The sequence below is a fragment of the Penicillium canariense genome (genome assembly GCF_028826845.1).
Source record: "Penicillium canariense strain IBT 26290 chromosome Unknown utg000003l_segment0_segment0, whole genome shotgun sequence".
NCBI classification, from domain to species: domain Eukaryota; kingdom Fungi; phylum Ascomycota; class Eurotiomycetes; order Eurotiales; family Aspergillaceae; genus Penicillium; species Penicillium canariense.
Window position 1 is genome coordinate 2,248,096 of NW_026622730.1, and position 26,386 is coordinate 2,274,481.

General features: G+C 52.5%; 14 protein-coding genes across 14 annotated transcripts; 6 read left to right on the forward strand and 8 right to left on the reverse strand.

Annotated features, from left to right (window-relative positions):
• Positions 1–31: 31 nt before the first annotated feature.
• N7482_005643 (putative mannosylphosphate transferase (Mnn4)) lies at positions 32–1,053 on the forward strand (the record flags this gene model as incomplete). The annotated part of the gene is made up of 3 exons (XM_056687768.1): positions 32–385; positions 455–885; positions 960–1,053. The coding sequence occupies 3 exons, from the start codon at positions 32–34 to the stop codon at positions 1,051–1,053; spliced, it is 879 nt and encodes a 292-aa protein (XP_056543323.1).
• A 653-nt stretch (positions 1,054–1,706) lies between these two features.
• On the forward strand, positions 1,707–2,684 carry N7482_005644 (putative zinc metalloproteinase; the record flags this gene model as incomplete). The annotated part of the gene is made up of 1 exon (XM_056687769.1): positions 1,707–2,684. One exon carries the CDS (start codon positions 1,707–1,709, stop codon positions 2,682–2,684), a length of 978 nt encoding a protein of 325 aa, XP_056543324.1.
• A 1,579-nt stretch (positions 2,685–4,263) lies between these two features.
• On the reverse strand, positions 4,264–5,010 carry N7482_005645 (uncharacterized protein; the record flags this gene model as incomplete). Its single annotated transcript, XM_056687770.1, has 3 exons — positions 4,264–4,633; positions 4,696–4,829; positions 4,885–5,010. 3 exons carry the CDS (start codon positions 5,008–5,010, stop codon positions 4,264–4,266), a joined length of 630 nt encoding a protein of 209 aa, XP_056543325.1.
• A 1,317-nt stretch (positions 5,011–6,327) lies between these two features.
• On the forward strand, positions 6,328–6,777 carry N7482_005646 (uncharacterized protein; the record flags this gene model as incomplete). The annotated part of the gene is made up of 2 exons (XM_056687771.1): positions 6,328–6,345; positions 6,403–6,777. The coding sequence occupies 2 exons, from the start codon at positions 6,328–6,330 to the stop codon at positions 6,775–6,777; spliced, it is 393 nt and encodes a 130-aa protein (XP_056543326.1).
• Positions 6,778–7,857: 1,080 nt separating this feature from the next.
• Positions 7,858–8,412, reverse strand: N7482_005647 (uncharacterized protein; the record flags this gene model as incomplete). Its single annotated transcript, XM_056687772.1, has 1 exon — positions 7,858–8,412. The coding sequence occupies one exon, from the start codon at positions 8,410–8,412 to the stop codon at positions 7,858–7,860; it is 555 nt and encodes a 184-aa protein (XP_056543327.1).
• A 1,417-nt stretch (positions 8,413–9,829) lies between these two features.
• On the reverse strand, positions 9,830–11,282 carry kat1 (putative 3-ketoacyl-CoA ketothiolase (Kat1); the record flags this gene model as incomplete). Its single annotated transcript, XM_056687773.1, has 4 exons — positions 9,830–10,257; positions 10,337–10,913; positions 10,979–11,159; positions 11,215–11,282. 4 exons carry the CDS (start codon positions 11,280–11,282, stop codon positions 9,830–9,832), a joined length of 1,254 nt encoding a protein of 417 aa, XP_056543328.1.
• A 563-nt stretch (positions 11,283–11,845) lies between these two features.
• On the reverse strand, positions 11,846–12,472 carry N7482_005649 (uncharacterized protein; the record flags this gene model as incomplete). Its single annotated transcript, XM_056687774.1, has 2 exons — positions 11,846–12,077; positions 12,120–12,472. 2 exons carry the CDS (start codon positions 12,470–12,472, stop codon positions 11,846–11,848), a joined length of 585 nt encoding a protein of 194 aa, XP_056543329.1.
• Positions 12,473–12,740: 268 nt separating this feature from the next.
• N7482_005650 (uncharacterized protein) lies at positions 12,741–13,812 on the reverse strand (the record flags this gene model as incomplete). Its single annotated transcript, XM_056687775.1, has 2 exons — positions 12,741–13,678; positions 13,791–13,812. The coding sequence occupies 2 exons, from the start codon at positions 13,810–13,812 to the stop codon at positions 12,741–12,743; spliced, it is 960 nt and encodes a 319-aa protein (XP_056543330.1).
• Positions 13,813–14,100: 288 nt separating this feature from the next.
• On the forward strand, positions 14,101–15,617 carry N7482_005651 (DASH complex subunit ASK1; the record flags this gene model as incomplete). Its single annotated transcript, XM_056687776.1, has 4 exons — positions 14,101–14,191; positions 14,254–14,360; positions 14,430–15,408; positions 15,481–15,617. The coding sequence occupies 4 exons, from the start codon at positions 14,101–14,103 to the stop codon at positions 15,615–15,617; spliced, it is 1,314 nt and encodes a 437-aa protein (XP_056543331.1).
• Positions 15,618–16,025: 408 nt separating this feature from the next.
• N7482_005652 (FAD-dependent oxidoreductase) lies at positions 16,026–17,234 on the forward strand (the record flags this gene model as incomplete). Its single annotated transcript, XM_056687777.1, has 1 exon — positions 16,026–17,234. One exon carries the CDS (start codon positions 16,026–16,028, stop codon positions 17,232–17,234), a length of 1,209 nt encoding a protein of 402 aa, XP_056543332.1.
• Positions 17,235–18,507: 1,273 nt separating this feature from the next.
• On the reverse strand, positions 18,508–19,444 carry N7482_005653 (HIG1 domain-containing protein; the record flags this gene model as incomplete). The annotated part of the gene is made up of 2 exons (XM_056687778.1): positions 18,508–19,312; positions 19,404–19,444. 2 exons carry the CDS (start codon positions 19,442–19,444, stop codon positions 18,508–18,510), a joined length of 846 nt encoding a protein of 281 aa, XP_056543333.1.
• Positions 19,445–19,909: 465 nt separating this feature from the next.
• N7482_005654 (transcription factor SPN1) lies at positions 19,910–21,393 on the reverse strand (the record flags this gene model as incomplete). Its single annotated transcript, XM_056687779.1, has 4 exons — positions 19,910–20,159; positions 20,216–20,694; positions 20,750–21,306; positions 21,366–21,393. 4 exons carry the CDS (start codon positions 21,391–21,393, stop codon positions 19,910–19,912), a joined length of 1,314 nt encoding a protein of 437 aa, XP_056543334.1.
• Positions 21,394–22,864: 1,471 nt separating this feature from the next.
• N7482_005655 (putative nucleoporin) lies at positions 22,865–24,402 on the reverse strand (the record flags this gene model as incomplete). Its single annotated transcript, XM_056687780.1, has 2 exons — positions 22,865–22,963; positions 23,023–24,402. The coding sequence occupies 2 exons, from the start codon at positions 24,400–24,402 to the stop codon at positions 22,865–22,867; spliced, it is 1,479 nt and encodes a 492-aa protein (XP_056543335.1).
• A 583-nt stretch (positions 24,403–24,985) lies between these two features.
• N7482_005656 (coiled-coil-helix-coiled-coil-helix domain-containing protein) lies at positions 24,986–25,726 on the forward strand (the record flags this gene model as incomplete). The annotated part of the gene is made up of 4 exons (XM_056687781.1): positions 24,986–25,005; positions 25,091–25,318; positions 25,385–25,517; positions 25,628–25,726. 4 exons carry the CDS (start codon positions 24,986–24,988, stop codon positions 25,724–25,726), a joined length of 480 nt encoding a protein of 159 aa, XP_056543336.1.
• Positions 25,727–26,386: the final 660 nt, after the last annotated feature.

Consider the following 26,386-nt stretch of genomic DNA (forward strand, 5'->3'; position numbering starts at 1 on the left):
CGGACGACACCGGTCCTCACCCCGCCCGGAGATGCAGTTGCGAACGTGGGCGCTTGGGGCTGCACTCTGGTCCGCAGTGGCGGCACTGCCAAACTCCCAGGATGCCCGGGACAGCACGTCCTACATCGATCCGACACTAAAGGACCCGTTGTGGCTAAAATACGGGCTGAATGCATCGGCGGAATATAAATACTTCCACGAACCCGGCCGCGACGATATCCTCGGCCACTATGACGTGCGATTCTTTACGACTCCTGTGAGCGACTCGGAGCGCGCAGAGACGCTCACGCACATGATCCGCGCATACTTGAACTTTTTTGACGAGAACGACCTCGAGACGTGGATTGCACATGGGACCTTGTTAGGATGGTGGTGGAACCGGAAGGTAGAGCCCTAGAAATCCCTACATTGGTCCGGGGCCTGAGAAGCTAATGGGCGGTTCCGGTTTGTGCAGATTCTCCCTTGGGATTGGGATATGGACACCCAGGTCCCCGACACCACCCTCGCCTACCTCGCCGACCACTATAACCAAACAATCGTCGAGTACGTGTCGCCCGGAGGAAAAGCCAAGCGCGACTATCTGCTGGACATCAACCCGTGGTCGCGGCAGCGTGAGCGCGGCCAGGGCCACAATATCATTGATGCGCGCTGGATCGACATCACCACTGGCCTATACATCGACATCACAGGCCTGAGCAGACTCGAGCTGGACGATCATCCGGACATCTGGCAGTGCAAGAACTTCCACAAGTACCGACTGAAGGATATATACCCGCTGCGCCGGACGACGTTTGAGGGTGCTCCAGCCAAGGTGCCCTTTCAGTACGATTCGATGCTGATGGAGGAGTATACCGAGAAGGCGTTAACTGCAACAAAATTCTACAAGTGAGTCGTTTCGCTGGCTGGGGTTAGGGTTGGAAATGATATATGATATAACAGTACTGACGGGTTTGCTTCAGTCATACTTGGTTCCCTGCGTTGGCGGAATGGATCTCAGATGAGGCCATTTCCAACTTGACGCTCAACATGCCGGACGAAAGGCAGTATGAATGAGGTGTCGATATCGCCTCCTACTCCATTTGGCGACTTCCTTCTTCCTTTGCACCTGGGCCTACTTCCGCCCCTTCCTTTTCTCCTTCTCGGATTTAGCAGGACCTTGCCTCGACATCTTTTAAGCAAGCACCTCTTCACATAGTGTATGCTTCTTCGCATTTCGACCCGGAGTGCCCGGGGTATCTAGTCCGCTCTGTTGAGTTTTTGTTGCATATGGCATTTGAACATTTGGCAAGGGGAGTTCGGCAGGATTTGGGGTGTATCTACATGTTCTGTGGCGTCGGGGTCTGGATTGAAATACCACGATTGAGTTCGTGTAATCTAAATAAACCAAATAAACTCAAGAAACCATGGTCTATGCTTCTATGCTCCAGCCTTCTGTCACGTCACCGCGCTGCTTGATTGATAATCGATCGGCTTCATGACCTTCACGAAACTTTTCTCTCAGCCTGAGGCTGCCAGACTCTTATCTCCGCGCTGACAAAGCTATCGCCGTGGAACCCGGTCGAAATCGCCGCAGCGCCTGCCTATTTGGGTTGTCCATCCACACATCTATTTAGTCGTACCCTTCGCCATCGCTCCTGCGCTTTCTTACCGCCCTGTATACTTCCCTTTTATGCGATTCATCGACCTCTGCGATCTCTGAACTCGCTATGGACTCACCCATCGAGCTCACCGTGCACCACCATGGCACCCCGCATAGCTTCCAACTCCCCGCGTCGGCAACATTGCAAGACCTCTCCGCCGATATCGAAAGCACCCTCAACATCCCAACAGCGAACCAGAAGCTCCTCATAGCTCCCAAGCCTGGCATGCAGAAGGCGCCCTTCCTCCCCACCCAACTCACTACCCTTCTCCCCCTCGACTCGCCCAAGTTCAAAATCACCCTCCTCGGCACCCCCGCCCAGGCCATCGCCGACCTCCACGAACAAGCCACCAGCACCCGCAAGCGACAAGAAGCACGCGCATCCGCCCAAGCCGCCGCCCGACGCACAAACAAATCCACCTCCACCTCCACCAGCCGTGGCATCCACACCCTCTCCTCCTCCAGCAACAACTACACCTTCCACCGGCTCCTCCCACTCGCCTACCTCCCCCGCCCAGAACGCTCCCTCGAATTCCTCACCCGCCTCCGTGACGACCCCGGCATCCGCGCCGCAATGGCCAAACACAAGTTCTCCGTCCCTTTGCTCACGGAAATGAATCCAGCCGAGCACACGACCAGCGAGTCGCGCACGCTGGGCCTCAATCGCAACAAGGGCGAGGTGATCGAGCTGCGGCTGCGCACCGACGCATACGACGGGTACCGTGACTACCGAACGATTCGGAAAACGCTTTGCCACGAGCTGGCGCATTGCGTGTTCGGCCCGCATGACCGTGACTTTTGGGATTTGACGGCGCAGATTGAGCGGGAGGTTGAGCGCGCGGATTGGACGTCGGGTGGCAATCGGTTGACGGGTCAGGACTTTTATGATCCGGGGGATTGGGAGCGGGTGCAGAGTGGAGAGGAGGTTATTGATGAGCAGGGGTGGACGGGCGGTGAATTTGTCTTGGGTGGGTTGGGGGTGGATGAGGCTGGGAGGAGCGCTGGCGGTGGGACCGGGGCGGCGATGGGGGGGGTCGTTGTCTAGGAGGGAGATTCTGGCGCGTGCTGCGGAGGAGAGGATGAAGAGGGACAGCTCGAAGGAGAAGCAGGATGATGCTTGATGATTTGCATGGACTTCAGATTTGATGTTCTGATTCCCCACCTTTGTATATTTGCATTGTTGTTCTGATACCCTAAAGAATAGGCTCGATATATGAGCTCATTCCTTCCTAATTTTATACTCCTTTCCGTTCCATGTATTCCAGATAAAACCAGTAGAAACGTCTGAGTGGATCAATATGGATACCCATATTAGCAAAATCTGGAAGGCTGCCTTCTGCGTTGGCATATACCTAACCTGGATCGTGCTATAGATCGTTCACAGTTGAAGCTTGTTGTATTCACAGTAGTCTACACCGTAGATACAGTAATATTCGAAATCAGATTTACCGCCACAATCTTAGACTCTAATTCCTGAACCCTAATTTGGAACACGCTAATCCAGGCATGGTAGGTCCGTCGATCCCCCGGATCCTGAATAGAAGTCTATGCTTGGTACTTAAGCCGAACCCTAGATTTTGGCAGGGTTACGTATATGGCCCCACAAGACCAAAGCTCGCTAGCCGGGCTCGTATCGCCGACTTAATCGAGGAAAGCTCTAAAGCTTATGCTCCATCGATCCTAGGTAAGGCAACCTAGAGGATGCAATATCCTTATATTGCACTCGATGGACACCACAGATCCAATCAAGATTACGGTTACCGCTCCATCGACGACCCTGGGTATATCTAGTACTCAAAAAAAGGATTCCGTGTCTTTGCATCTAATACATATCCTAGGCACACTTAGAGCATGCACAATGTAGATTTTATCCAATTTCAACATTGTATCAACCATGCGGCCGTCTCGAACACCCTTTTGTCTAAACGCGAGCACCTTAATAGTAGTTTTACTAGTTAGAACAAACGCCCGTCCGCCTCCTGCTGCTTCTGCTGACCATTAATAACAAGACTATTCTAGGAATGCTTTATAAAGAGTTCGATCGATAGTTTTAGCACTAATTAAGATGAATACGCCTCAATCCAAAGACCTTCAACTTGGTGATTTATGTCCATAGGTAATCGACCAGCTTCCGTATATGAAAATTATGGATTTATATAAATTCATGGATCCTCTAAGTGAGAATGTCGACGTCGGATAGCCTAATTTAACCAACATTATCGATGATCTCTTAGGAGAAAAAGTCATTAGTGGTAATTGTGGTGGTCAGCAAAGTCGCAATGATAATAAGGATGAACTAAAGACTTAGAGTAGCACTAGATATCGTATCATATATTAACGCTGTTGAATATATATATAAAGATCTCTAGTCCGCTCAGTACTAGGAGGGCATTATTAAGAGTGATGTGATATAGAGAGGGTAGGACATCTTTTTTTCTCGTCTACAGAAAGAGAGGAGGATAATATATTATACGTAACACACTTAGTCTGGAATTAAAACAAAGGGGGGCCTAAAGTAGGAGATAATTATTTACACCGCATCTAAATGTGATTTAGAATAGTTCCGGGTACGGGCCGTGAAACAAGGCCTGAGCGTCTGAGGGGTAGTCTATTTTCAAATTCTACTATAGCAATGCTAGGCCAGCCATTGCTACACCCACAATCAGACCAGAATTACCATGCCCAAATGCCTCGCTCGCACCCCCGGTCTTCGTTGCGCTCGCTGTAGCGCTAGTCTCTGTCGCAGTCTCGCTATGAGAAGCAGCAGTTGTTGCGGACGCAACCGTCTCAGTCGCCTGGGAAGCGGCAGCAGTTGTAGCGGCCGTGTTAAAGCCCAGCTCAACGGAAGCAGCGGGCAGGGTGACAGTCGAGGTCAAAGTAGTCATGCCTGTGACGAAAGAACCGCTCTGGACAGCCACGTTAGGAGCAGCCAGTAAAGTAGTACAAACTGCCGATGCTCGAGCGTCGATATAGGTACATCCGACTGAGGAAGTACTGTTGAGGGGTCAGCTACATCTCGAATTCGATACTTGTCCCTGGTTAATATCCTGGCTTACAATGTTTCCGAGGGTTCAGTGTATGATAGTCCGACATATGATGGGGCAGTGACAACGGCGACACCAGTGGCAGGAAGCGAGCAAAGAGTGGCCTCGCTATCACACTTTATATTGTATGTGGTATGGGCGTCATCCTATGGCGTTTTATTAGATATCAACCCTCTAGAATAGGAACGTTTTGCGATGTACGGCTGCAACGGTAGAAACGGAGTAGTCACTCAAGATAAGCCACTGGGCCAAGAAGGGCGAGCCAACAGTAGTTTGAGCATAAGCGGCGGAGACTCCACCCAGGGCAAGAAGAACGCGGGTGAACATTTTGTAAGTATGACTTTGGTGATATTGTTGGTAAATGCCGAATAGACCGTGGACTGAAACGAAGATTCAGTTCGATTTTCATTCAAGAACCAGGGGCTATGTACTTATTAGGTAATGAGACACCAACGCGGATTGACTTGTGGGGTCTGAACTAAAGTAGTCTTGGGAGTTGTGGTAGCTTGGACCCTCGCTTCCAGGGGCTTCTTCGCTGATTGGACCCTCGGCAAAATTGGCACTCACTGAAGCTTCCTTAGTTCAAGCCGCTTACTATATTAGGTAGGGCATATGGGGGCCAATACCTATCAGGCGCATGAAAGGCAACAATCATCTCAGGCACCTAAGACAGTTCGGCGAATTTCCGGCTAAACCCTTGTGTTGCAAAATACTTTGCAATCTGGCTTGGTACGCGCCTATCGTCCTGCATTTCTTCACTATTGATCTTCGAGCTTCGTTTGTCTTGACTTCCCTCTTTCCGTTTTACCGCTTTACGCTAGTCCTGGAAAGTGGAATAAATTTTCGCGTGGCTTTTCGCATAGCACTTGACCCCAGCCGCTGCCTATATTCGTCACGGATACCTATCCTAAACCGCCACCCCGGCCACACTGACAAGGATCCTCTAGATCTTGGACTGTGTGGCATAATACAAATCACTTCGCTATAGCACCTCACCATTCACGTGACGAATTACTTGTTTCCATATTTCGATCAAAATAAGCTAGCTGCATGGCTACTCTGAGTCGGTTATCTGAATATTCCAATCCGCAAGGCATAGGAGTTGACCCGTTCGACTAGGGGATCCAAACGTCAGATTGGTTCCATTTCAATTCCTAGACTTGCCTTTCGAACTCCGAAGTCAAATAATCAAACAAACAATCAGCGGAAATCTCCTTAGGCCGCGACCGCAGAGTGGCGCTTTCAGAACGGGTGATGAAATAGAGCCGCATGATTTCACCATCGATGCTGCAGGTCTCAAATGCCACTTCCTGAAATCCTTCAACCTTCTTTCTGTCAATCGACAGATCCGACGTGAATCAATGGCCATAATGTTCCAGCAGTCCTCGGTATGCATTCAGGTTGGGATACCTAGGTATGGGGGACTGAGCAGAGTAAATGCGTCACTACCTGGAACTCTCAACACTTTGACGGCATATCCTCTATTTATGTGAGATGGCACGAAAAGTGACGGTTATATTTCGTCCCGAATCAGCCATATGGAGTGGTCCTTTGGTACAAGGAAATGGCGATGTGGTTCCACATATAAGAGAGCATCTAGGGGTCTCGGTGTTGTTAGGACTGATTGTCGTGATATTTGCCCCGATGTACGTTCTAGCCAAGGTGAGTAGCTGGGCTCACAGGGCAACTCCTTTGCAAGGGAGGCATGCAGATCTTCAGGCTCTCGTTGATACTCTGACACATGGGTTCAAAAGCCGCAAGTCTCTGAACATCATTGTCTATTTGGACGACTTGTATTTACAAGATCTTAAGGCTATTATAGGCTTGTTTGAAGCACCATCTTGCTCTATCTCATTCGAAGAACGATGGCTGCAATGGTCTGGTCGTGTTGTGCGAACACATGTGGTGGGAAAGTATGAAGCGGACTATAAAAGATTCGTCGAACACGCCGCTGAAGAAGCTGGGCACAACCTTCTTTTGGCTGTTTCTCCAAGCTTGGAGGAATTCGAAGTGGATATGACCGACGATGGTGATACACGGGGCAATAAAATTATTGGAAAAAGACGACGGGTCTGGCTTGAGGAGGTTTTATGATTCGCCATTGGCGGATATTGCTTGTCCTCGCCGTTAGAGAGCGAGGATAGAACTAAAGATAATTGAGAGACCGGACCTATCAATAGTGAAAACATGATACATACTCCCACCTTGTAGTGCCTCTATACACTGCCTAAATGCACCCACAATATAGTGTAGACCATATCTATTCAATTTAGTAGTTCATTGCCGTGCAATGGGTTGCTTAGGGCATCAGTCGCGGAGAGTTAGGGGAGCTATTTTCTCTTTTTTTTCCTTTTAAGGGAAAAAAGAACTTGGTCTAGTTCTTCTTCCCTCCACTAACAGCTGCCAGAATACGCTAGAGGGCCAAAGCGACATCTTCGTCTGTCCTTTGAAACCTCTTGATTGTTGGCTATCACTCGCTACTCTATATGGTGCTGGATACAGCTCGGTGGGTCCTGGTCGTTAACCCTTTCCCGCTCCCATTCGGACAACTAGAGCAGCCTGAGAGGGTCTCAGACGGCTGTGTCAGATTATCAAGCCCACTAGGGAGGGAGAGCGAGGAGGAGCTATAGCTGGACCGCGTTGCGTAGGGACAACCAAAATATCCAGGGGTTGGAGTGTGTTTCGAGTCGTGTTCCCATAGTTCCGGCGCGTTGGACTGAGATTGAATTGTCATGATCTGGGCTGTGTGTCACTCTACACATGGCAGCGGTCCTTGAAAAGTTTATGTCGGCTTCTCAGGGGTAGCTTTCGATCGTCAATGGCAAGGAATGAATATCGCAATGGGTAATAGAAGCCATGGGAAGAAAAAGCATCCTAGCTTACCAGGGTGAGTTCTCTATGTAGGCACTGCAGCCTTCTGTTGGAGATGCAGTCGCTGGGTCTGGCTGGACATAAACAAGAATGGAAATTAATTGGCAGGAAATTATAAACAAGGTACATAAACGTCTTGTCGACTTCATCTCTTAAACTCCCCGGGTATCTTGTGTGGCTGGTCACGGGGTGCTCCAAGAGGAGCCCCTGGGGGGGGGGGCGCGATAAAAGGTTAATTTAACCGCGATGGAAAGCATGCTTCCTTCCTTTTCCCCCTCCTGCCAGGATTGGAACCACTCTGTTTTAGTTTGCAGTGCCACATTGCGGGCAGAAACGACTCGCCACGGCAGCACCGCACTGACTACAGTATCGGAAAGCAGTGGCAGTGGCCTCCTTGGGTGGAGGAGTGCCGCTCGCCGGGTAGGGGGCCGGACTGGCTGGGGAGTGTGGGAATTGAGCGGTCTGCTGTCCCGGGGCGTAGGCAGGCTGAGGAGCGGCGAAGCCCGGCTGAGGGACAGGCTCCATGGGAGCAGGGGCGTTCACGTAGGTGATGTTGGTCTGGGTGACGCGGCGGCGCTGCACGCAGTAGATAATGAGGAGAATCCAGGCAATGAGCTTGCTGACACCACCAAGAGCAAACATGGCAATGCCGCCGTAGAACTCTCCGTCGTTGCCATCGAAGCAGGAGTAGTAGCTGTAGGAATAGTAGGAGGAGCCCGAGTAGCAGCTCGAGTAGCCGGAGTTCAGGTAGGTGCCGACCAGTGCGCCACCGATGATGAAGAAGATGATGGCAGCGATGAAGAAGCCGATGCACCACCACTTGGATATCCCCTGGCGGGGCGAGCTGTATTGCTGCATGCTGAAGGGTTGATACAAGCAAGGCAAACGAAGGTAGGTCACACGAGACAGTGGGCTGTGATGGCAAAAGAAGGGAAGGGAGATCCAGATTTCCAGATTTCAGCCTCCACGGCAGGAGGGGACACTGACGGAGTCTTTAAATCCAAGCAGATGAACAGGCTCTTCAGGTCAGTCCAAAAGAAGAAAAGAAAAACCAAGCTAAAAATACGATGTGACCAGTGACTAACTGCAGGATCGACGAGCCTCGTCCACCCGAACACGAACGGAGCCCATGCAGGCTCTTGGGGGCCAGCACCTTGAATTTCCAATCATGACCGTCGAAGATAAATAGTGCTTGGCTTGGCTCAAGAGGTTGACAGTCTGGACGCGTGAGAAGCGTTCGCGATCCTCGCCTCCACCGATTAGAGTCAGTGAGGGTAAAATGCCAAAGAAGTAGCTGCGCGCTTCTGTTGCGGCTGGTCTGATATATCACATTTTTGTGTCTGCTTCAGCGCGAGGGCTGGACGCTATTCCCGCCGAGAGTGATATTTCTCGATCGGCATGGCCTTCTACTTTAAACACGAGGCTGAATCCCCACAGTTCTAAACACGGGCCAAGCTCCAACCAGGGCTGCGTCTTTGATTCCAATCATAGCCTGCACTTTCCTCAGGCCCCGTCCTCCCCTCGTATTTCGGAGGGTCCCACTGCCGCGCATGCCTAGAATGACCCCTTTCTCATGTCCATCCTGGCACTGCAACGAGCCGCATCGTCTTGGTCGGAGTCCACAAGCCCTATCCTTTTCAGCAAATCTCGATTGACGCCCGAACAATCAAACACGGACCCACTCTTACGAGAAGACGAGGGCTGCAGGACCATCTTTTGGCTTTATCTCCTCTGGACCCAGACTACTCGATTTTCCTAGTTCCGGTTTCCTGTCTCCTACACGGAGTACAGTAAGTCAAGATGCTGATCCCAGCGTGGTGGTGGGTTGGCTTCTTGATCGCAACCCTTGCTGCCGTAGCCCATTCGGTGGGGCTTTACTAAACTTGGCCTCTTTTTTTTATTTTATTTTTTATTCTTTTTTCTATATTGACAACTACGTCGTACTGTATAATTGTATCGCGGGCTGGAAAGGCAAACCGTGTGCCTGATCTAGTCACGGGGTAAATTCTTCTGGCCTGGGCATTCCATAGGGAGAAAACCCCACTAAGGCCGGGAATAGTATGGCGAAATATACGAGCGTGAGATTAATCTGCGGTCACCAAATGAGAAGCGCTTATCCTATTCAGGCCCGCGCCCCCCCCCCGCAGACTGTCCCCAGTTTGAGTTCTGACTGCGCCTAGTGACCTACGCCATGCCCGAAATTGACCCATGCTGCGAGTCTGGAGGGCTCAGTAGGGTGAAAATTCCAAAATGTAGTATGATATTGTAGACATCTTTACACCTGCTCATTGACAAACAGTCCCGCCATACCTTGTCCAGTTCCAATGCACATGCTGGTCACCAAGATCTTCTTCTTTGTGCGGCGGGCCTCGCTCAGGATGGTGGCGATCTGACGCGCGCCCGTCGCTCCCAGGGGGTGGCCGAGGGCGATGGCACCACCGCGCGGGTTGACCTTGGCGTGGTCGAGACCGAGGTGTTTGACACAGTACACGGCCATCGAGGCGAAGGCCTCGTTGATCTCGAAGATATCAATGTCGTTCTTGTCTAGGTTGAACTTGCTCAGCAGCTTGGGGATCGCGGCGGTGGGGCCAATGCCCATCACGCGCGGGGGCACACCGGCAACGGTAGCGCCGCAGAACTTGGCCAGGATGGGCTGATTCAGCTCGATGGCCTTGGAGCGGCGCATCAAGAGAACGGAGGCCGCTATGAGGGAGGATTAGCACGCGTCCGATCAAAGTCCGTGATCACACAGGAAACGGGGGCACGGGGGGACCCAACATACCACCATCGGTGACCTGGCTGGAGTTTCCACCAGTCGACCTGTCACCAAATTGGGGGAACGCAGGGCGAATCTTTGCGAGCGATTCATAAGTGGTACCAGCACGAACACCATCATCGCGGGTCAGAGTAACCTGCTGGACCTCGCCAGTCTTGGGGTCCTTCACGCGAACGGAGATAGGCGCGATCTCATCATCGAACCAGCCAGCCTTTTGGGCAACCTCGGCGCGACGGAACGATTCCGCCGCATAGCGGTCTTGCTGCTCGCGCGAGATCCCAAAGTCTTTGCCAACATTCTCTGAAGTCTGACCCATGGGCTGCATGCAGTCAGCGGCCTCTTGGTTGCGGAGGACCTCCTCGTTGAAGGGGCGCTCGAGACGGTCACCAGCGGCGGACATCAACTCCGCACCCATTGCAATGCCGACATCGATGGCGCCCAGCGAGATCTGGTTGGCGATGTCCTGCACGGCCTTCAGACCGGACGAACAGAAGCGGTTCACCGAGGAGGCGCCGGCGGTGTACGGGATCCCGGCGGCCAATGAAGCCGCCCGGATCATGTAGGCGGCCTTCACCTCGTTCACCTAGATTGATATTAGACGATAACGCTCGCTTGATATGGTCTTGAGATGTGCTGAAGGATACATACGTTACCAAGACAGACATCCTCAACCAGAGCAGGGTCGATCTTCGACCGGGCCAGGGTCTCCTTGAGCAGAGCGTATACGATGTAGTCCAGCTCACTATCCTTGAACCCACCCTTGCGAGCCTTCGTCAATGGGGTGCGCAGACACAGCGTAATGACAATATCGTCCGGGTTCTTCTGGGTACTGTGTCCATGGTCAGCTTGCTGAACTTGCATTACCGAGTCGCGGTGGATCGTACATGGCGTTAACTCCGCTGCCGGGACCCTTGAGGTGGCTCAGGAGCGAGTTCAGGCGATCTGCGGCCATGATGAAATATGGAAAGAGAGACTAAGTGCCAGCGAACATTAGTACTGTGTTGCCTTCGTTTTCCATGTCTGCTTCAGCGATGCGGAGAGGAGATTTCGGCCGTTGCGGGGAAGCTTTGAAGTGGCGAATTGATGGGAAGAAGGACTGTGCAAAGAGCGATGTGGGTCAGGAGCATGGAATGATCAACTTACAAAATAAACAGGAATCCCGATCTTTGAGAGGAAGAAAGAAGGGGAAATGATGAGGGAGGAGAAAACAGGAAGTAAAAGGACGGGGACTCCGCCTCCGCTTTCCAGCTTCCCCGAAAGTGCCGAGGCTCTTTGCCCACAGGCTACCCGGGCGGGTAGCGAATACTTCCCCACACCGCGGACACACTATACGAATTCCAGGTACTGGCTACTTGGCCCACTATTGATTCTGTGTCGATTATTCTCGTAGATTTGCCTAGGTTCATATTCGGGATACGATGACCAACAAAATGAACTCAACTTGGAATGCTACGGCGGCAGAGGCACCGATCCTTCTTTTGATACCTCAAGGACCTCCTTCCCTCTTCCTGCCCTCTACCACGGCACAACACCATTCTCGTCCGAATACACCCCCGATTCACCATCAACTGACAAGGTCGCCAGTCGAACAATGTTCACCACAGACTCTGAGGCGGGCCGGCCTGTGAGCCAGCCGCGCGTAAAGTTGGTGTCCGTCAGATTCGGACATGAACCGTTCACCTTCCAACCCTTTCCTTGAAACTTAGCCGCATAGTGCAAGGTGATCATGTTCAGTGCAGCCTTGCTACTGCGGTAGACGGGGGAAGAAGGTAGGGATCACTTTGCATACTCCGTGCCCGAGGGGTCGACTCGAAGGCCCAAAGAGCCCGTATGCGAGGAGACAAAGACAATACGCGCCAGGCCTGCGCTTGCTTTCTCCAGAAGAGGTGTGAATCCCTCAGTGACCATAGCGGCGCCGAAAAGATTGACCTCGTATACTTCGTGGAAGATCTGGCGCTGCTGGGCGAGATCGAGCTTTTCGGGTTGTTGACTCCTGCGTTGTTGATGAGAACGTCTATTCGGCCATGCTTGGATGCCACCAAGTCGGCTGCGTTCTGGATGGATATACGTCGATGGTGATCGGCTCCACCGATTGGCCGGTAGGGTCCAGCTCTGCCGCAGCTTTGGCACCGCGTGAGGCATGGCGTGATCCCAGAAGAATGTACTATTTCTTATGAGCAAGAAGCCCGTGGGCCACTGCGTAGGAAACGCATACTTTAATTCAATTCTCCTACTAGCATGAAACTGACGTTTATGAGCGCTTCAAAGCCAGATCCCAAGCGCCGTTATTTGTGAGCAAAGAATCCGCAAAGGAATAAATAAGTCCAGATCCCTAAATCCATTCGAGCCTACCAGCGCCATCCGATCCATCCATCTTGAGAGGGCGCCCACAAAGTCATAACCAGACAGATTACAGTAGCTGTTGATGACCAGCATCATCATTACTAATTACACTTCCCACTTCAGACCAGCTGGCAGGGGTAGCGATGCCTCCGACTGAGCGCCCGCCCAGGTCACTCAGTGTTCCATCAGAGGACCCTTCAGTGAACCCTTCGATGAGGCTGTAGCTTCCAGCGACGGATGGTGCCGACGATACAGGATGCTGAAATTGATTATCCTGCCTGATGTCATCCAGATCGGTAAGCAAGTCTTGTGGTTGGCTGCTGTTGATTTGCGAATCAGGATGAGCATAGTAAACCTGGTCGTTGGCCTCCGTGTGGCTGGATGCTGAGACAGACACAGGGGTCTGTTCTCGCACGGGGGAGCCAGCGAACGGGTCAAACAACATTTCTGACGGCACTTCGGAGGTGGGTGTAAATTGTATGATCTCCGAGGGGTGGTGGGACGTAGTCTCTGAAGGGATATCGATATGGAGCTGGCGTTGGTTCATATTGGGGCTGTCGGCCACGTTGGACGCACCTCCTCGGTGAAGAGGCTGCGAGACACCAGTGTCCACGCCAGAAGAGCGGGCGGAAGGGTTAGCATCCAACTGGTCGAGGTTGCCCTTAGAAATACGAAGGTTTCCGTCCCCGTCTACAAGAGTGTCGAAGCTGCCACGGTGCTGTTCAGAGTCCTTGCTCCTGCGCCTTGACTCCAGAAATGCGGCCCGCCGCATGATTTCCGCCTTCGCAATGCGTCTGCGCTCTACCGCTGCTTCGCCAATTTCCTCCGTCATGGAGATATCTTCCCGGGTCGGGGAGGCGGGGTCGCGTGGTTGAACCTCATCGCCTAGGTTATGCAAGGCTAACGCGATTTTGCGTCGAGAATTGGTCACCCACTGCTGAAACTGAGGGGATTGGTAGACGGCAACACCAGCAGCCACCAGGACGGAGACCGTCACGATAATACCTATTTGGACGTCAGACATGCCAGGCTGCGTCGGAAACGCTGATAAGTCCTAGTACACCGCTCGGCTCACGCAGCTGGGCATACCACCAAGGAGAGGAAGAAGCAGACTGACCTTTGGCAATAGGAGCAGGCATAACGAAGGCACCCCCGCTTTTGTTGGTGTATTCTTCTTTCTTTAGTTTGGCTTCTCCTCCTATGAGGATAAGCTTGGAAGCCTGGAGGCGCCGCGATGATGCCTGGAGCTTCCTTACATAAACCCCGCAGCACATGACGCCACAATGCCCTTATCCCCGGCCCTAGCAACACACCGCTTTGGGACGTGTTCCCCGCGCGTCTCTTGGTGACTTGGTGACTTTCATGCTGCAAGGCTGCTGTTCTCTCAACAGTAGAACAAATTCCATGGCTGAGGGCAAATCCACACAATGTCTCGCCATTCTGTCCAGCCTCAGCGGCCACTGTCCCTTACGGAGGAGCTTGAGAAATTGGAGCAGTCCATTACCCTGACCCTTCAAGGTAAGGCGAGGTGGTAAACAAACATCGTCGGGCACGATGCTAATCGACATGTTTGCCGACAGAGATCGATCACAACTTTAGTCAAGCCCACCGTATTGTGACCACGAGTATCCTGCCTCTGGTTGAGCAGTACACGGAGCATTCCCGCGATGTCTGGGAAGGTACAAAGGTAAGCTTGATCTATAGGGAGCCTCTATGCCCAACATGACCACTACGTGGAGATGGTCTAACTGCCCAGTTCTGGAAACAATTTTTCGAAGCTAGCGCCAACGTGTCTCTATCTGGGTACGAAGAACAGCCCCAGGGCGATGACACGGTGCAAGAGCCCACTGCAACGGAAGAGGAGCTTTCTGCCGACATGACCCAGAGCACGAGCGTTGACGAAACCGACCAATCCTACGATACCCCCTCCTCGCGACGCCACGATGCCCATCACGGTCATAGAGACGATATCGACCTCACTGAGCTCACGATCTCCTCGCACAGCACTCCTCGCGCACCAGCCCAACCTACCGGCGATGACATGACCATTTCTTCTATTGAGCATTCCTCCTCGTACGAGAACCTGAGAAAGCAGATCAACGAGGCAAGGTCGCCTTTCGACATGCCCGACTCGTCGACTCTCCCGTCCACACCAGGACGTCAGCCCTTCTTCCCCCCCGATGCCTCGGTAACCCCGATGTCATCCCCGTTCATCCCGCCTGCCTCCTCGGCGAAGTACGCGTCTGTGTCACGAGGTGATGCCCAGTACCAAAAACCGTCCGATCCCGTGCTCCATCGCGTTCTCGACAAAACCTATCGGGTTCAGGCAACTCCCCTCGGCAAAGGATACCGCAACGTCGGCGAGGGCCCCAGCACACGTTCAAAATTCGCGGTCACACCCAAGGCTGCTGCTTCTAGTTCTCGTTACGCATTTGATGACTCTCCGATCTCCAGTCCCGAACCAGAAGCACCGCAGCTACACTCGGAGATTTTCTCATCGCCCATCAAGGGCGTAACCGCAACTCCTGGGACGAATCGCAAGCGTCGCACCAGCAGCAACCGCATTCGTGGCACACCCAAGCCAGGAATGAGTGTGTTGACACCTGCCAAAAAATATGGCGGCCATCAACCTGTATGGGATAGCGATGACGATTTAGATGACGAGGACTTTGGGCCGAGCCCGCCGAAAACAATGCAATTCCATATTCCGCAGAGTCGGCTAATGAAGACGCCTGGTAAGGATATTATGTGATATTTTAGTCTCAACGGGCAATTCACGATCGTTTGCTAATGAACTCCGCAAATAGCCAAGGAAGCCTCAAAGCGCATCGTCACTGACCTGCTGGCCACTGCAGGCGCAGGCGACATTACGGATGAGATTGACGATGACCAGAGCCCAAGTGTCATCAGACGAACAGAACGTCTCGAAGATGATACATTTTAGGCTGTCAAGCTTCCAGGCGTGCCACGACCAGGCGTCCGTTGACCTCTGTGTATGTTGTTCTGCGTTGGATATAGTGAACAATCAAATACCCATATTACTTTCTAGATCCTTAGATCCGCCACCAGTTGAAACTTGAATACTCACACGATGGGACAAATAATCCGAGTTTAGCATGGAGACTCCTGCAACTGTGGCCATGATCCATGGGCTAGCCGTTTTGGGGGCAGTTTCGGCCCCCTCGTCGCCAGTAGCTGCCGAACGGCCCCGGCCAGGACGCCTGATCATATAAAGTCGAGCAATCTACCATTTTCATCAACCTATCACTCCACCACCTCTGAGAAAGCTTTGTCGACTTGGCTCATTTATTATTTTCGCTTCTTCCCACCAGATTCTGGTCTTAACCTTACAATGGCTTCCCCAGTATTGATCATCGGCGCGGGCCTGGGAGGTATTTGTCTCGCTCAAGCATTGAAAAAGAACAGCATCCCATTCAAGCTATTTGAGCAAGATGAGAGGAGCAACTTCCGTGCCCAAGGATACAGACTACGAATAACTCAACACGGCATTGACGCGTTGAAAGAGGCTTTGACGCCCGCGCTTTTCACTCTGTTCGAGAAAACCTGCGCCGAGATACCAAGCATGGGGGTGCGATGCAAGCCTGATGGGACATGTAATTCCTCCCCAGGTGCCTTTGGACCACCACCGGGGTTCCAGTCCAAATCATATACAGTGGACCGCAGTACCTTTCGGGAAGCATTCCTGGCCGACCTTGAAGGCGACGTCTTCTTCGGAAAGAGCTTCGAGCATTACACGATCCATGAGGACAAAGTCACTGCATCCTTCGCAGATGGAACTACAGAGGATGGATCCCTTTTGGTTGGAGCCGACGGTGTTCGATCCAGAGTTCGCAAGCAGTACCTGCCCGAGTCTCAAGGCCTGGACACCGGCACACGAATTATCTTTGGCAAGACACCATCCACGCCCGACCTTCTCTCGAAACTCCCTGTGGAATATCATCATGGCATGAGTCTTGTGACAGACCCAGATGATGCGTCTCAGCCGTGCGTTCTATTCGAGTCGATAAACTTCCCATACGAAGCCGAAGTCACAAAGCTTCGATTGCCGGCGCCTTACATGTACTGGGTTTTGTGCACACAGCGCTCGCAGCTCCCATCCTCTCTTGAGAAAGGGTGGCACGTAAGCTCGCAAGAATCGGCAGATCTGTCAATTCAGCTCACGAAGTCCTGGAGCCCGTCGCTTCGGGCCATATTTGAAATGCAAGACGCAAGTCAAACGGCGATGAGATCTCTCTTATCTGCTATGCCGGAGCTTGCTCCCTGGGAACCTTCCAATCGGGTGACGCTCCTCGGCGATTCTATTCATGCCATGCCCCCCACGGGTGCAATGGGCGCCAACACTGCTTTACGAGATGCGGCTGATCTCGCACGTCGAGTTGTGGAGGCTGGCGGTATTGCCAAGGTAGATCAGGGGGTTATTGGAGTTTATGAGGTTGACCTGCGTGACTTTGCTAGAATGGCAATCGACCAGAGCTGGAAAGGTGGGATGAAGAGCTTTGGATTAAAACCCGTGGAGGAATGCGAGCGAATCTTGTTGTAAGGGTTAATATTCATCTATATGGATGAGTATAGGATTGCTACCCAATTGTTGATGCCGAAAAGGAAGAGATGATCAGGTAACCGTGAATCTGATAATTGAAATCCGGTCGCTTATGACCCGGTAACGCGACCTGCCCGGGGCTAAGTCCTTGAAACCTAGTATCAAATCTCCACTCGGCCACTTTCTGTCTTCTCGTCGCACTAGAACTTGAATTCTGCAGTTGGAGTCAATTATCTTGTATCTATGTAGCGAGTCACGTATCCCAGTAACAACGCCACGACCCAAGTACAAGAGAGAGAATCCTCTCCCCAAAATTACTAGACATCACAATGCTATTTAGATTTTCCCAGTCGGTCATAACTCCGAAAGTGAGCGTCCGTCATAGACACCCGAAATGGCATTGATAACTGAGAATATACCAAGAAGAGTGGGGGTTAGACCTAGTAGAACAAATCAAAGCCGAAGCGATAGGTAACAAGCTTAGATTATGGCTCGTCCAATTTGTTCTCAACCTAATGAGCTTAATTGACGCACACCGTACCTATCTCCAGCATACAATATCCTTCCCTATCCGCCATAGACGCGACTATGTTAGAAATGCCTCTTGCACGAGTTACTCGAGCGTCCATGACAGCCCCTTTGGCCCTCCCCCCACAAATCTTGTCCCAACGGTCTGTCTTGCGGGGGCATATGCGCCGATCGATTGCGTCTTCGGGCATGGATTCCGGAGTGCTGTTGCGATCTAGGCCAAGCATTGTATCAGAAAAGATCGCAGAGCAGGCGGCTTTGTGAGCATCACTTCCGTGCCCAGTAGAGCACAAATATATTGGCCTTTAATTGAAGATGCAAGCTACATTCCTACTAAGAGCGAGTAAAGAAATTGGAGAGAGGAGTGGTTGTATAGGAGACACAAGTCATTCATTAGAGTAGAGAGAAAATCTCAAATCCACCTCAAAAGGATCATACACGACCATACTAGATAAACTTTTGGTTCGCATGCGAACCCTTCAGATTTGATCAAAAGAAGGTAACGCCGGTAGAAAGAGAATGCAGATATATGCACAAAGAATGGACAAAAAGGGAAGCCAAATGGTCCAGCCTGTTGGAAGAAGACCCAGTCATTTCTCATGGTCTATTGTGGGTCGAAAAAGCCTTGACAGGCTATGGGCAAAAAAAGTAGCCCACCAATGCCAGCACTCGCGAGCGTGAAGCTGTGGTGGGACGAAATTGTTCGGAGTTGGAAGGTGGAGATGTTGCCGTGGAGCAAGCTCGTTTAAGCCTGCTTCTTACCCTTAGCCTTTTCGGCCTCGGGCTCCTCCTTGGCCTCCTTGGGCTCGGACTTCTCCTCGGACTTAGAGCTGTCAGAGTCAGACTCGGAGTCCTCCTCCTCCTTCTCGGTGGCCTGATTCTTCGCCTCGGCCTGCTTCAAGGTAAGGGGCTGGTGCTTGGACTTGAGGCGCTGTTCCTCAGCAGCCACCATTTCCTTCCAGAGGTCACCCTCATCCTTGCTACCAGAGTGGACAGGAGCGGGCTCGGCAGCATCCTCGAGCTGCTGCTTCTTACCCATCTTGGTAGAGTCGAGCATGCCGCGGCCACGGCGCTGGTCCGAGATCTCGAACGCAGCAGACGCGCACAGCACAGCCAGAGTTAGACCCTGGGCATACACACGGGCCTGGACGATCTTCTGTTGGCCCGACAGATAAGGGTTGCGACCAACAAGCACGAACGAGCCGATCATGGAGGCGACCCAGGTGGCGCTGACGATCTTGTACTTCTCGCGGCGGGCGAAGGCGAGGGCGCGATCAGTGAAGCTCAGACCGCGGGTTTCCTCGGCGCGGAGGCGTTCCTCGCGATTCTCGTACCAGAGCTTCTCGGCATTGTGCTGCTTCTCGAAGTCCCGGGAGGCGTGATCGGCGGCGATAATGCCGACGAAAGTACCAGATGAGGTCATCAGGAACGCTTTCATGGGAAGGGTGAGGTTGCGGATCGTGTGGTACCGTCGCGAGGCGAGCAAGACGCCCGCCGCGCCGGCGGCCAGACCGGCGAGACTACCGACGGTGCCACCTTTGACGACGGAGCTGAGAGAACGACTTTGTTAGTATGGCATGATCCGGGAGGGATTGGGGGTAGTTCAAGCTCTGAGGGCAGGCTGCTGAAGACCAATCATACCGATAGTGAGCGTCTTCTTCTTCCTTAGTGAGCAACTTCATGGTGAATGTGTGTGATGTGGATTGGGGAAAAGTGGAGAGAAGAGGCAAGCTCTTAAGGCAGAAAAGCAAAGGCCGGACAGGTCAAAAGCATGACGTGACCACCCGGGATCTGCTGGGCGGTGTTACGTCGGCCGGCCGAATGTCGGCCTCGCTCGGATTCCCTGCGCCTTCCAACAACTCTTCCAGAAACTCGGCTATGCACAGTCAAGGATAATACGGGTATACACTTGACTGGCTTCTACTATATCTGCAAATATCTAGCGTGGACAATTTGAAATGCTTATTCACTTGCTGCGGCACGAATCTGCCGGATGCGATATTACACCATAAGCCCCAATATCTGAAGTTCCCGATGAATCCCGAACGCCAGGCGCACCATGTCAGATAACAAAATCGAGGTCATCAAACAGCGATAACAGACCCCGAAAAGAAAAAAAAATCACACAACATAGACAATCATCCGATTTAGCGACGAGACCCTTTCTGCGCCGCATTGTTCCGGGCCTGCATCTTGCGGAATCGGTCCTCGCCACTGGCACCCAACGGTCGCGCAAACTTGCTCTCCTGCACTGCCGTCTGTCGCGGCACCACGGTATAGGTGACATTGGTGCGATCGACACGGGCACGGTTAGCGAGGCGAGGAGGGAGCATCTCGCGCGCGCGAGCTTCTGCAGCCACAACTTCGGCCGCGGTCTGGGTGCGCTTGGTGATTTTGCTATGGAGTGGTCAGTAAACAGTTCAAACACCGGGAAAGAGGCGAGCGGAACATACGTAGGATCAAAGTCAGCTTGCTGGAAAACGCGCTTCGAATAATCGTCGCTGCGCTGAAGAATGGGCCGGGTCCACTCGGCCAGCAGCTTCTCGGCCATCTCCTTGATGCGCCGCTCGGTGCGCTTGCTCTTGGTATAAAAGACAACAACCTTGCCAATGCCGCTGGCAATCAGGGCATCTTTTTGAATCGGCAACTTGGTCAAGGCGGTCAACAAGTCGCGCTGGATATTATAAGCAGGCATGGAGCCATCGTTTAAGGGTTCAAGGAAGAATCGAACGGCCTCGAGTAAATTAATCTCGGGGTCGACCAAGCTGTTGATGTACTGGTTGCGGTTGAGGAGCATGATCACCTCGGGGAGGAGCTTGAGCTTGTGCATCGCAGGCTTGCCCTCATGGCGGTTGATCGCGTCCATCTGCGCGGCATGGGTCATGCGCTTTCGCATATCCTCAATTTCAGCGTCGGCCATAGCCTCAAGATCCTATTGAGTCGGTCAGTGCAAGCCCTCATCAAACATAGATCTCAGTGTCCCATACAATGCCATCCTGCTTGCGGAATCGCCTCTTCAGGGGCTTTCGGATTGCCTCGTCCATAGCACGATCGAGTGCACGCCGACGGCCTAGAACATCATACTCCGTTAGCTTCAACCCGATACCATCAATTCTCTCGGTAATAGGGTACGTACGAGTCTCAGGATCCAGTGTTTCTTCATCTGTATCAGGCGATGCCTCCTTCTTCTTGCGCTCTTTACGGCGAGAAGATCCTTCCTCGCCTTCCTCCTCATCGCGCGCGCGGCGGCTCTTCTTCTCACGACGTCCCTCCTTGCGGCGCGAGCGGCCCTCGCCATCATCGTTGCGCTTCCGCTTGTGGCGGCCGATCAGCTTCAGGTTCTCCTCGTCAATCGCCAGCTGGGGACGATCCTCGACGTCAACGTTCTCCGGGTCAAAGTTTTCGAATTGCGCCTCATCGACCTCGGATAGGATCGACTCGTCGTCCGAGATGTCACCTTCGTTATCATCATCGTCTCGCTCTTCACCACCATCTTCCTTATTCTCGCCATCAGCGACAGGCTCCGCAGACTTCTCGCCCCCATCTTCATCACCGGCAATTGGCGTTGTGACCTTTTCGGGCTCGGGGAGGCGGCGGGCGAACCGGCCTGATGTTCGGGTGACGCAGACATGGTGCGAAATATCGGTGTTCGTACGAACGAAGGAAGGAAGTCAAGAAAGAGGCAAGGATATAAAGGTGTCCAGTGATGAGCGGAGAGGGGTGTCCAAGACGTTCAGCGACCGACGTGGTGGCTATCTGCGCAGGCCCCGACGCCTCTCCGGAAGCTAGATCTCACGTGGCAAGTAGGTGGCAGCGGCAGTCGCACTTGCAGAATTGGAAAGTATCCCTCTCAAAATCAATTCAGCAGTTCGATGGGTTGTAAAAAGATAGGAACGGGCGAGGAGAATAAAGAGCAGCAGAGGCAAAAGGTCGAGGCGGGCGTGAGAGAAGGAGAAGGACGGTGGTCTGTGCTCCCGTGATTTCTTTCCATCCAAAGTCCGCTCGCCTTCGGCGGGTCTTCACGGTATTTCATCAACTGCCCTTTCTTTCACTTCACCGAATCATCAAGTATACTCTTGTTAGTCCACAATGTTCGCCCCAGGTATGTCGTTTAACCTTTCTATCTACCACACCTCCCACCTTCCGCCGCTATGCGTCCAGACGAGCCTCCATTTCGCCGGTACCTAACATGCGTCCTATGCGTCTAGGCCAGGAACAGCTTTCTAAGGAGCAGATCAAGGTATGAAGCACAACACACGGCCGAGTGGCGCTTGCCGCATTATTAACTTTTGCACAGGCCAGTGAGATTGAGGCCTGCCAGACCATCCAGATGGCTGTCGTCGGCGGTTTCCTCCTCTACTTGTGTAAGTCATTCTTCCCCAAAAGGACTGGCTCGACCTAGCCCGAAGATCACGCGGTCCTGGGATCGAGAAATGTCTCTGTATCTGCCCTCCAAACAAACTAATGCGCGCCAGCTCCCTTCGCCATCGACTTCGCCAAGAAGTTCCTCTAAAGAATCGCCGCGCCTTTCTACCCTCCCTTCAGCTTTCATGGCGTCATGACCTACAAATCGCCCTTTACTATCGATTGCTATGTGCTGAGGATTGGGTGAATGGATGTATCGCATTTGCGTCTGGGGATCTATCAGTTGGCTGTAAAAAATTGAGCAACGTACCTTGATGCCATATCTCCCTTGATGGTATTTGCGTGCCATTTGCAGCCTGCTACATATCAAGAACTCTAGCCCAAGTGGTGTATTATTATGGATTGTACATGCCGGTTTTTATCTGGGTTTGTTTGATTATAGAGAAATGGAATCGGACCAAGGCAAGACGCCTGTTTGATCAGATAAACCAAGCAACGAATTGCAGTAGACTGCCATATCGTGATTTACACTCCAGCAACATCTTCCATGAGGCGTTGAGAAGTAAAACTGGAAGATCACACAGTAATAGTTAACTAATTGAAATCAACGAATCGTATTGACTATGCATTACAGCAGTCTCCCCAAGAACGCCGGTGCTCCGATGCCTGTGGACAAGTTCCAAGATGTAAAGAGAAACAAGATGTGAGTATAGAAGCATAGAAAAGAACAAGATAATCTAGTTCGGCTTCAACTTCTGAGCCTCTTCGAACTCCTTCTTTACCGACTCCATCTCCTTCTGCAGGTGCTGAATCTGAGCATGGTAGTCATCGAGAATCTGCAATAGATAGCAAGTAAGTAAATGAAAAAAGGTATTGGAATTTGGATGTAACAAACCTTCTTCGCTGTCTTCATGGTCTGCTCATCGATTTCTTCGGCCCCGTTCGTCGCCACGTTCGCCCCAGCGCGGTCCATCTCTGCTTGCAGTCGCTTCGAGTGCTCGTGGATAGCTAGCATGCGAGCCCAGATCTCTTCACCGCGACCATTGAGAGAAGCGTCAAAGACAGAGCGCTCCAGTTCGGCCAACTTCTTCTTGAGCTCCTCCTCGGCGTCGTCCATGGCGTAGCCTCGGTTACGCAGCACCTGCGTCTTGGCCGCCAGGGCCAGGCAGCGCTTGCTGAGAACAATATGTTTTCGGCGGGCGTCCCCAACCTTGACAGAGATCTTCAAGTCGTGTCGTGAAAGAAGGTCGGTCAAGCAGTTGTTGATTTCGTGGAGGCGTGTCTGCATCATCGCAAGGAAGTCTTTCTGGCGTTGGGCGCGCTTGCCAAGGTCCCAGAAACCCTTGACAAGTACAGGCACGTAGCCTGGCCCAGGTCGCTTCCGCAAAGCCTCCTCCCACTTCGTCTCATCATCCTCGGGGCCCGGTTGATAGAATGGGGCGTTGTCATCACCGACGTGGTTATAGAGATATGCGCGGAACGGAGAAGCTTGGCTGGGTGCATCCCACTTGTCCCTGACAATAGCGATCTGCATAGGGACAGTTCGGTGTACTATGAACATGGTTGATGCAGTTAGCAATGAATTGAACCGGTAGAGGATATATTCAGATGTAGGCTCACCTCCAGTAATAGCACGGCCGGGAGACCACAGACTTGACGAAAGGGATTGTTCCTGCTGTTGACCCTGTGGCTGGACCATAGTTGTTTGTCCAAACTGCGACTGCTGCGGCTGTTGAGCCTGCTGTTGCGGTTGCTGCTGCCCTCCACCAAGGATGGAGCTACCGAACAGACTGCTTTGTTGCTGTTGGGGTTGCTGCTGCGCGCTGCCAACCCCACTAGCTCCGAGTGCCAGACCACCTCCGAAAAGTCCACCCCCGGCTGCCGGCTGCTGCGTTTGTTGCTGCTGGGCAGGTGCACCAAAAAGGCTCCCAGCAGGCTTCTGCGCGGTACTCGAACCAAACAATCCTCCTGACTGCTGCGGCTGCTGTTGCGGCTGCTGCTGTGGTGTTCCACCGAAAAGGCTAGTAGCCGGCTTCTGCGCGGTACTTGAGCCGAATAACCCGCCCGACTGCTGCGGTTGGGCTGTAGCAGCGGAGCCGAACACGCCACCTCCCGTTACACCTTGCTGCTGATTCTGTGTGCCGCCGCCAAACAATCCTCCACCGGCCGGTTGAGTTGCTGTGTTTGTACTGGAACTAATGCCACCAAAGGAGCTGGGTTTATTCGCAGCATTGCCAAAAGGGCTGGCGCCCGGTGTATTGCCGAAAAGAGACATGGCGGGCGTCGTAAAAAGGCGCGAAAGGATGCCGCAAAAAAAGCACGTCCGGGTTCGCTTGAAATGTAACTCGGGATTTGGCGAAGCCTGTCGCGTGATATCGAGGAAATTGGATGCAGATCAAGGACAGCTCAAGATCGCATTTTCCGGCGAATGGAGGGGTGGGTGGTTGGAGAGGCGAGCTGAGGGGTGCTGGAGAGCTCACCAGAAGAGAACCCCAGCGCCGAAGCTGTGCTTTGTTTAGAGTCACGTGACTATGCGGACATTTGGCGGAAATGGAGCAAGAACGACGCCATTTGGCGGGATGGAGGTAGTAAACTGCCCTCAAATAAGAAATTACAATTCCATGCTGCCTTCACTAACTTTTTCCGCCTATTCCATTGAAGATCTACCTGTTTCCTTCGCCATTTGCGAGCCAACTGTCTGCATACTGCACGATCTGCTTACTTCATCGTCCTCTCTCCGCCAATCAGCGTCCTCCCAAAGAAACCGACCTTTCATTCCACCGCAACCCGCAGCTTCACGAAGTCACTGCCCCGTCAATTAACCCCATCCTCCGTCATCCCGACCAGCTCCCGTCACAATGGCTCAGAGAGATCCTCAGTACGCTACACACCTGCTCCAATGACCCTTCTGGCTGTCCCGCCGCGCCAGAACAAGACTAACCACGCTATCCCTTGGCCAACAGGTTCAACCAGCATGTCCTCGTGGACACCACCCCCATGCCGGACCACATCCCCAAGGTGGAGGAGGTTGGCGCCACTTCAGCATACCTGACCAGCGCGGCGTACTTCATTGGCGACCGCTGCAAGGCGTTCAACGACGACTTCATGAAGTGCAAAGACGAGGGCAAGGGCCGCGGGGAGATCGAGTGCTTGAAGGAGGGGCGGAAGGTGACGCGCTGCGCCGCTAGTGTGTACGTTCCACACAGTTTTTCTTGGAATTAGGGGAGTAACGGCGCAGGTGGCTGATTTCGCAACAGCATCAAGGACATCAACACCCACTGCCTCGACCAGTTCAAGGCTCACGCCGACTGTCTCGAGAACAACAACCACTACCTCTTCGAGTGCCGCAAGGCTGAGATGTCGCTCAACACCTGCATCTTCGACAAGTTGGTATGGAAGCAACCCCTGGAAACCCCCTACATCCATCCAAGGCTAGCCTACAGTATGCATTGCGCCTACAGGAGCATTTGAAACTAACGCACTCTCTTCACTACTTATAGGGCCTGAAGAAGACCATCCCCGGCGCCCCCGAGAACCAGGTCCCAGTGCACTTGCGCCCCAAACAGAAGTACGCCCAGTATCCTGGTCCGCAGTATTAAAAACACCCGAGACCTTTGGTTTCCGGTTCATTCTCTTTCACCTCGATTTACTCGCATGCCTTATTATACTGCCGTCCAGGGCCCCGGCTTCCTCTTTCCCTTTTTTGTTCTTGACTAGACGCGCAAGCGGCCCCTGTGTTCCACCTACTTGTCTGTCTCCTCCGGTGTATGTTTTGTGTAAATATCTATTGGCATCAGGAATGGTTATGATTTCTGCTTAAATTACTCTCTCTCTCTCTCTCTTCCTCGAACCCCCTGTGAGGTGCTTCACAAGTTTCACACTCAATTCCTCATGATTATTACGAATCCCCGGGCAATTGATACCCCTATGGACTGAACCCTTCGGCATTCAGTTCCTGACCTTCATTAGCAGCCAGCATGATCGAGCTAAGACGGCAAAAAACGTAGATTTCCCTCTCGTTGTCGGGCAGAGTAACTACAACTAGAACAAGCTTGATTCAGGGGACTTCTAGGAACTTGTCTCTATAACTTTCTTCTTATTGACAGCCCCTCTACCCGCAGTCTATAGTATTAGAGACCATAACATACATCCGCCGAGCACACAATCACACCCCAAAAAACCTGGAACAAAGAGAAAAAAAACTCCAGAACCTCGCATTGAAACCCATATGTACGGAACAAAAGAGAAAAGTAAGGAAC